The sequence below is a fragment of the Colossoma macropomum genome, unplaced genomic scaffold (genome assembly GCF_904425465.1).
Source record: "Colossoma macropomum unplaced genomic scaffold, Colossoma_macropomum, whole genome shotgun sequence".
Lineage (NCBI taxonomy): Eukaryota > Metazoa > Chordata > Actinopteri > Characiformes > Serrasalmidae > Colossoma > Colossoma macropomum.
The window spans coordinates 41892166-41901075 of NW_023494787.1; the positions used below are offsets into that span (position 1 = coordinate 41892166).

General features: G+C 37.0%; 1 protein-coding gene across 1 annotated transcript; it reads right to left on the reverse strand.

Moving 5' to 3' along the window:
• Nucleotides 1–5319, reverse strand: LOC118805123 (tumor necrosis factor ligand superfamily member 14-like). The gene is made up of 4 exons (XM_036565733.1): nt 4943–5319; nt 3112–3160; nt 2085–2177; nt 1–1314 (listed from the first exon to the last, which is right to left on the reverse strand). Exons 1-4 carry the CDS (start codon nt 5156–5158, stop codon nt 914–916), a joined length of 759 nt encoding a protein of 252 aa, XP_036421626.1. The 5' UTR covers nt 5159–5319; the 3' UTR covers nt 1–913.
• Between the last annotated feature and the right edge of the window lie 3591 nt (nt 5320–8910).

Below are 8910 nucleotides of genomic sequence, written 5' to 3' on the forward strand. Positions count from 1 at the left end.
TGTGATAAAAGCAAACAGTGGACACACTAAATACTGAAAAAATGATGTTTACATTATATTTAGTTGTTGAGATGTCTGTGTAATTTTCTGTTAAATATGTCTTCTGCTGTTTTCCTGATATAGAAACTGTACAGCCTGACTGAAAGTGAAGTAAATGATGGGCAGTCTCTGACTTTTACGCAGTACTGCATGTGTTTAAAATGATTAAGACTTTGATTAAATTAGAAGGGCTTACATTGCCATGACACAGAGACGCTGTTCTGTCTGTAAAGTCCCCCGTGGTTTGGGACAACCTTCTGTATCTTCTGCTTTGTTGACACAGAAGTGAACCATGTATACTTTACATCAAAGTTTTCAAGTCTTCCACAGTGACTCCAAGTTATTGTGTGGAAACTTCAAAATCAATGATAATGGTTGGCCTACATTCTTCAAAATGAAGGTGCTAAAAATGGTTCTTTATGATAATGCCTTAAAAAACACATGGTACATTTAAATAGGTGGATCTATAAAGAACTATTTTAAAGCTATTTTGAAAGAATCTCCACATAATGCAACAGTTCTATATTAATATGCCAATGTTTTTCCTAGAATCTTGTGTCCAAGCCAAGAACCATTTATTTTAAGAGTGGAGATCCCCACATTTGGGCTATTAGATACTTAAAACTGAATATTTTAAAGGACATTTTTCCAGTAAAAAGTCTTTACTCAACAGTAAAAGGTACATAATTGTTTTACAGTCATCTAAAAGTCTGCAGTTCTTGCTAAATCATATTCAAATTATCATGTGGCCTTCCAAGCCAGTTATTTACGAGTGTCAAGCTAAATATCATCCCATCACTTATTGCACTTTTAAAATGTCCAACAGCAAATACGTTCATCATGCCCTGCACTATTTGAGTAAAGGAAATTCTGGCTACACCATGAACATGCCGAAATAGTTATCTGCAGCATTTTGCAGGCGAACTGTGCCACTTTTCACCACAACAAAAACAGCATCACCTTTGTAAAGGTGGAACACGCCACCAACATAGCTGTTTTTCATGGATCCTTCTTTTTTGGGTGGTTTGGAGTGGTCTCCATAGTAGCGGTTACGTAGAAGCTCGATATAAGGTCCCGTGAAGCGCGACGTAGTCCTCACCACCAAGTGGTGAAAGGAAGCTTCATCTGCATCAAAGCAGAGTTTGGAGTAGATGTAGTAATAGCCCTCTTTCTCAACCACCAGCTTATTTTCTTTGTACTCCAGCTCATGAAGATCAAGGTCCACTTTATCGTTCCATGGCATGACTCCGTCTGCACCGGGCCGTTCACCACCAGCTTCACCGTAAACAACAATAATGACAAAGAAAAAATTATTAGTGTTAGAACTTGAACTGTACACAAACTGCAGTCTCTGCCTCCTCTGAGTGAATGGAGAAGTAACACCTCACTGTAGGGCAGTGTCCATAAGGCAACATGACACCTACATTAACTCTTCATGACAACTGATATAGACCTACATTAACATTTATAAACACTTATTCTAACAGACATTATTTGTCTTAAAAGTTGACATAACCTTCATAATCTATGTTGACAAAGCCTGCATCTCAAACCACACACTACTACAGTACACATACTGTACAAATGAATGTACTGCTAATGGTGGTGTGTCATTTTTGATATGATTATTTAGTACAGTATGCACTCATAGAGACGCAGCCATAGACTTTTAGGTCACATAATAGTCTCATAACACTGATAATATAACATAGCTTGCCAAGTCAGACTGTTTGAACACAAGTAAGAATTTTTTGTGTCCTTAAGTGTCATTTTACCATTTATCAGATTAAAGCTATGTCATATTATTGGCATTATGTCACTGTGACATACACTAAGCTTTAGGCCTAAGTCGACCAAAGCAGCCTTTAACAAAGATGATGCCTTTTTGAATTAGCCTTAATAAATATTTATGTAAGCTTGTACCAGTTGTCAAGACAAGCTTATGTGGATGTCATGTAGCCCTATAAACACAGACCTACAGTAAAGCGTTACCGCACAGATAATGGTGTTGTGCTATAAAGACAATAGATATTACACAGCCTTACCTGACAGGTGCGCTAGAGGCTTTAAAGGCTTCTTAAATAGAGGTGGTTTTGTCCTCTTTGGAGGGACTGTAGGGTGTTCCATGACATGTTCACCTTAAATATTACATTGTTTCCCAGATAGAGAAAAAAATATATAAATACATAAGGAATACATAAGATACTACAATAGTGTATTTTATACACTAGTGTTGAAATGTTTGGAATCACTTGTCATATTAATAATTGCTGTTGTTTTATTAGTTTTTAACCTATGTAATGCAAAATAACATTGTTGCTAGCAAATATGCATTTAAAATCACCAAATTTTATATATGTAAAAAAGGTTCCAGACTGACCATTTCACCTCTGCTTAATACTTTAAAGACATAGTGTGCTAAACAGGTAACGTGCAAAATTCTGGGCCTGTATCTTCATTAGTTTCTGAGATATAGAGCCTTTTAAATTGAGTGTTTAATGTCCGTCCTTAAATAAGTGATTTAAAAAAATTGCTAAGTAACTTTTGAACTATTGTTAGATGCATGAAATCCTCAGTGATTACTCTTTGCTTTAAAATGTGTTTAAACAGAAGATCAGAAAATTTAGAGATGCATGTTTGCTGTTTTATGGCTTGCTGAAAACCTTTTTTTTGTCCATCTATATCCCCACACTGCAGTATATCAGATCCTTCAAATCTTTGGTATTTGTTACTCATACTATGGTACACTTTTGAAACTAGGTCTTTGTCTCATTAGTAATGACATTAAAGGTTAGGTAACACTGATGTACAACTGAAATAAAGACTATTCACGCTTTTAAGCCTCTATATCTCAGAAAGCAATGAAGATACAAGATACAAGTTTGCATTCTTTCTACTGGGCATAATGATGTTATTTCCTGAAAGTGTGAAGCAATTCTGACAAGGTCCGTATGGTCATTTCACATAGATCCACACATATCTGTTATCTGTATAAAACAAATCTAAAATGACATTTAAATAGAATAAATAAAAAGTTGCAAGATAACATTTTCTGCAAAGTGCATTCTCTACCTTTTCTTGCATCAGTTTGTGGAGTGTCCTTATCCTTATTAAGAGGCTCCTAAGACAAAATATATAAGTATTACAACATGTTACAAGTGCTGTGATTATAGCACTTTTAAAAGAGTGAAAAATTGTGGAAGAATGCTCAAGAAATTGAAAATGAGTGCAAATACACACAAATAATGTGTCACATTTTGGAGCTCTGTCCCTGTCCAAAAGCGTCTACTTGAGTTTAACAGGTGTTCATTCATGAAGGTGTTACAGGCACAATTTAAAAATTTACAATTACACAGAAGCTTCAACATCTAAATATAATGTTAAAATATTTAATAATTACCTAAATATTACAGGTTCCATTCTTTCCAGGAGACTTGCTTTCAGTTTTTCGAAGAAATCTGCAGGGATATTTTTCCACACCTCCAAAATTCAGTCCTAGACGTTTGTTGAATTTAGGCTGATAATGTGTGTTTGAGGTGTTGCTTATGAGAATGTTAGTGTCTCTATGTAGAGTAACATAATGTTGGTGACGCCTTTGGGAACAGCTTTTGTTAGGAGGACACAGCTGTAACTGGTTGGTTTTAAGAATGTAAGCTTTGAAGTTGGAATATGTGCACAAAGTTGGACACCCGGTTAAAAATACAACTCCCGCTTTTTCTGACACTAAAAAAAGGAATAACTTGTACTTAATGGCCATTTTTGCTGGAAATTCAATATACAGAGAAAGGTCTCTGACTTTTGCTTAGTACATGCAGTAACGGTATGTACATGCAGTAAATGTGGGGCAGGTGCGAAATAGGCTTATTCTAACCAGGTCATCTGACCCCTGTACATGATCGAAAAGCCCACAGCATGTAAGCCGAGTTTCATCTGCTCTGGGTTAGTCACTCTGTGCACTTGTACAGGTTGCAGAGAGGAAACTGCAGCTCATGAGGGGCTTCAAGGAAAAGGAAGGGTCTGACCAAACCTAAAGATAACGTGGTCTTTCCGAGCCACATCATGGAACGCTGATAATGATCTCTCCAAAAAAAGAGTCATTGCCTGTTCTGAATTGCACTCAAAAAATAAATGGTAATATGAACTTAATGCAATTACGCTATATATTTCCATTTAATCATTTAGAATAGGATCAAGTATAGTCTTTGTGACTAACGTAAAATCGTATTTATCTAATGTTGACACTCATCAGCAATCCTTTTTGTTCATTTTTTTTATGAAAAGCTTTCTGACATAGCAATTTTGCAAAAAATCAAAACCTTACGGACCCTTTAAGTCGGATCATATTTGCATAAAGGTTTCAAGGTTTTCTTTCCTTCCTTCTTTTTCTTCCTTATTTCTGTTAGAATTTGAAGTCTCCTGTCAAAAATGCAAGCTACAAAATTTCATAAGCACATGGACTGAAACTTACATCTCGTAATGCTTCATAATACAAAGGAAAAGGTTTCTATTTGAAGCCTAAATCCATTTTCAAGCACCTGTGTTTGACTCTTGGCTCTTGTTCAGTGTGGCCTAACTGAAGTCAGCACATTACACAAAGAAAACCCACTTATGAAAGCATGAGTAACTTTGTTTCTGACCCTGGTGCAAAAAAGGAAGCGACTTCATAGTTGAAAACCACACTAAGACTATAAAGAGACTAATTTAGATCTTAGGTAGCTAACATGTAGAGAGCACAAGCTAGAATGGGCAAAGACAAAGAGTTGGGCTACAAACCAGAAAGCCATGCAACATGAGATTTGATCTGATATGTGAACAAATGAGTCAAGCTGCTGAAAGTCAGACAGAGCTGGAAAGGTGCCTTCAAAAGAACTTCAAAAGGAGTGATAGCCTATTTAGGACTTACTGAGCTTTGCTTTGTCTTGTAGAGGTGGTAGATCAAGCAAGCCTCCACAACTATGCCAAACAGAGCCATGGAGACCAGTAAGTAGAGCATGGTCTGGGTCACTCTGCTTCTCCGTCTTTGGGCCTGCCTATGGCCCGGCTTGGGGGGTAAAGGAGGGATTCCGGCCCGGCTGTCCACCACGAACACCGAGGGATATTCAGCACCTTTACTAGCCATGTCCACAAGGTCCTGTCCTGAAGAAGAGGTGACAGCAGGTCCTCCAGCAGAAAAGAGAAGATGCTGAGCAATGGCTGAGGAGACGGCGTAGCAATGCGCATGCACGCACACACCTACGCTTAGAGAGAAACTCACGGTGCGAAACCGTTAGTACCCAGTCACCAAAGTGGGTGGAGAGTTTGAGACAAGATGCTTCATCCAAGTGGAGGCATGTAAATACAAATATTCTTTAAAAAAAATGGCCCTGAGAAAAAGCCCAGTCCAGGACAAAGAAAGTTGTATATTTGAAAAATTTGCTGAAAGTTAAGAGAAAACTTTGCCCTCTGTCTCATTCACATGCTTGAAGCCATTGAGTCGCAGTGAGAACTGAGGAAATGCTCTAAAAGGTGTGAAGGAGGAAAGACACGTGCGCTCATACACACTTCCTTGTATTACTATGTTTACAGGTGTTTTGTTGTTTAATTCACCATAGCTAAATCATGTTAAACCATCAGCGATCAGCTAGATAAACCAGCAGTGATCAGCATGACTGGTCACCCTTAAAACCAGCATATGTTGTGATTTGTTTGCTGGTATGCTGGTCAATGGAAGGTGATATGCTGATGACCATAAAAAAAAGCTTCTTGTCGTTCTCCGAAGAAAAGCAAATCTCCAAAATAGTAACTTTACAGAAGAGGGCAAAAGTGTTCTTTATGTTCCATGTAAGTTTCACACAATATAAAGGACAGCCATCATGTGCAAATGATGCAGAAATGCAAACAGTAAAAAATATAGATGTTATTTTAGACAGCGACAATAAGTTGCATCTTGAATGCAGCCAAACCAGCAACAGACCAGTATAAACCAGCATAAACCAGCTTAGACCAGCATGTAATGCATGTATGTATTCCTCAATATATGTGTAGTCTACATTGTGTTGCTCTGTGTTTAGTTCTTATCTGCTAGTAGTATCATTGTAAACACAAGGTGGCTAATACTTCCTAGATCAGAAGATACTACAGCCATGCTTCTGCAGCCTCAACTAGCCAAAGCCTAGATAAGTGTGGCTAAAACTCAAAAATCTGTATGAATTTATAAAGCTATGACCAAAAATGACAACTGTAATCTGATATATTTTAAATTTATCCACCAATGTTGCATTTGGAACACTTTATTTGAAGGCTACCTACATAGGGACTTTATAACACAAGCATAAATAGTATATAACACATTTAGAAATAACTGCTTGAATATTTTGTGACAGCTTATGTCAGTATTCGCAAGGTGACATGGGAGGTTTCATGAAGTAAATGACATTGTATTGACATAAAGGTCCTTATACTGTAGTGATAGCCATTGTTTCCATTTATAACACTACTATGAAGCATCATTCTCCTTAACAACCTATAGCAGTTCTATGAAACATACCTTCAAACTGAAATGACACAAGAAAACAGATAAATGTAGTTTGAGGAGATCTTTAATGGAACTGCTCTATAGTCTTCTTAACTTGACCTTTGCCTTATAAGTTTCATTACTTGGGCACAATGCTTCATAACATATAACATATAAATATGAAAAAATGTCTGTCTTCTTAGTGTAAGGGCCCTTATGTCGATACAATTTCATTTAGTTCATAAAACATTTTGCCATCTTGCAAATGCTAACATAAGCTGTTCATTAATACCCAAACACATTATTCAATGTTAATTTATGCATTATAGTTTAACATGGGGAAAACAAGTATGCAAAAGTCAGAACAGATTTCAGAATGATTGTAAAAATAAAATAAAAGCATTTCTGACTAGTTGAGCACCAGTCACGAATCTTTAATCTGTAGCAAAAGTGCCTCAGCCCTACTTTCACTATTAATAAACAGTCTAATGTGGTTGCGGTCAGCCATCTAACAGCTATATGCCTTTACATTTAGCAAGGTGACCTTGTTCTGTGCTGGATTATGTAGACTCAGTTCACCTTTGATTACTCTTACTAATTACTGTAGTGTTGTGTCTGCATAAGTCTGAGAATGAGAAGCACCTTTTTGCAAATAGTATGCAACCTTGATCTGTGTTACTTCATAACACTTCAAGTAGTTGCTACTGAAATTGAAAATAAAGCAGGAATGATGCACAAAGTCTCCTGATGTAGCTTCATTTCATTCATTTTTTGAAGGCAGCATAAATGTGGCCTTCATTAGCCAAATGATGAATAAAGGCAGTGGCAGCAATACAGAGTAGAAAGACCAGTTTGTGTCTAAATATAAGTTATGAGTTCTGTCTAATTATTGTACCAAAAAAGTATACACTGAATAGCAAACCTAGTGATACTGATAGAACATCTTGTATTTGTAGAACACCTAGTGGTACTGGTAGTACAGCTTATATTCGTAGAATACCTAGCAGTACTAGTAGAACACCTTATAGTTGTAGAACACCTAGTAGTGCTGATAGAACACCTTGTATTTGGAGAACACCTAGTGGTATGTAGAACATCTCATATTTGTAGAACACCTAGTGGTAATGGTAGAACAGCTTGTATTTGTAGAACACCTAGTGGTACTGGTAGAACACCTTATATTTGTAGAATACGTAGCAGTACTAGTAGAACACCTTATATTTGTATAACACTTAGTGGTCCTGATGAAACACCTTGTATTTATAGAACACCTAGTGGTACTGGTAGTACACCTCATATTTGTAGAACATCTAGTAGTACTGGTAGAACACTTCATATTTGTAGAACACCTAGTGGTACTGGTAGAACACCTTGTATTTGTAGAACACCTAGTGGTACTAGTAGAACACCTTATATTTGTAGAACACTTAGTGGTACTGGTAGAACACCTTATATTTGTAGAACACCTAGTGGTACTGGTAGAACACCTTGTATTTGTAGAACACCTAGTGGTACTAGTAGAACACCTTATATTTGTAGAACACCTAGTGGTACTAGTAGAACACCTTATATTTGTAGAACACCTAGTGGTACTGGTAGAACACCTTGTATTTGTAGAACACCTAGTGGTACTGGTAGAACACCTTATATTTGTAGAACACCTAGTGGTACTAGTAGAACACCTTATATTTGTAGAACACCTAGTGGTACTAGTAGAACACCTTATATTTGTAGAACACCTAGTGGTACTGGTAAGACACCTTATATTTGTAGAATACTTAGCAGTACTTGTAGAACACCTTATATTTGTAGAACACCTGCTGGTCCTGATGGAACACCTTGTATTTGTAGAACACTTAGTGGTATGTATAACACCTCATATTTGTAGAATACCTAGTGGTACTGGTAGAATACCTCATATTTGGAGAACACCTAGTGGTACTGGTAGAACACCTTGTATTTGTAGAACGCTTAGTGGTACTGGTAGAACACCTCACATTTGTTGAATACCTCGTGGTACTAGTAGAACACTTCTTATTTGTAGAACACCTAGTGGTACTAGTAGAACACCTCGCAGTTATTTGCAGAACACTTAGTGATATTGATAGAACACCTCAGATATGTAGAACACAAAGTGGTACTTGTAGAAGACCTTGTATTTGTAGAACACCTAGTGGTGCTGGTAGAACACTTCATATTTGCAGAACACCTCTTAAAATCATGACTAGTGACTATATATTGTTAATGCTATATGCTTCTAATGCAGAAAGAAACAACAGTACACAAGCCACTGACATGACAGCGGCTAGGTAAGCTTAAATAAAGCTGTGCCACTGGGCCAACCACTGGTACTGGTACAACTGACAAAGACTAATGTG

Coding starts and splice junctions, on each gene's coding strand:
- LOC118805123 (XM_036565733.1), bottom strand. CDS start 5,158: ATGGCTAGTAAAGGTGCTGAATATCCCTCGGTGTTCGTGGTGGACAGC. Junction 3,161..4,942: donor ACAAGACAAAGCAAAGCTCA/GTAAGTCCTAAA, acceptor ATTTTGTCTTAG/GAGCCTCTTAATAAGGATAA. Junction 2,178..3,111: donor ACAAACTGATGCAAGAAAAG/GTAGAGAATGCA, acceptor GTAATATTTAAG/GTGAACATGTCATGGAACAC.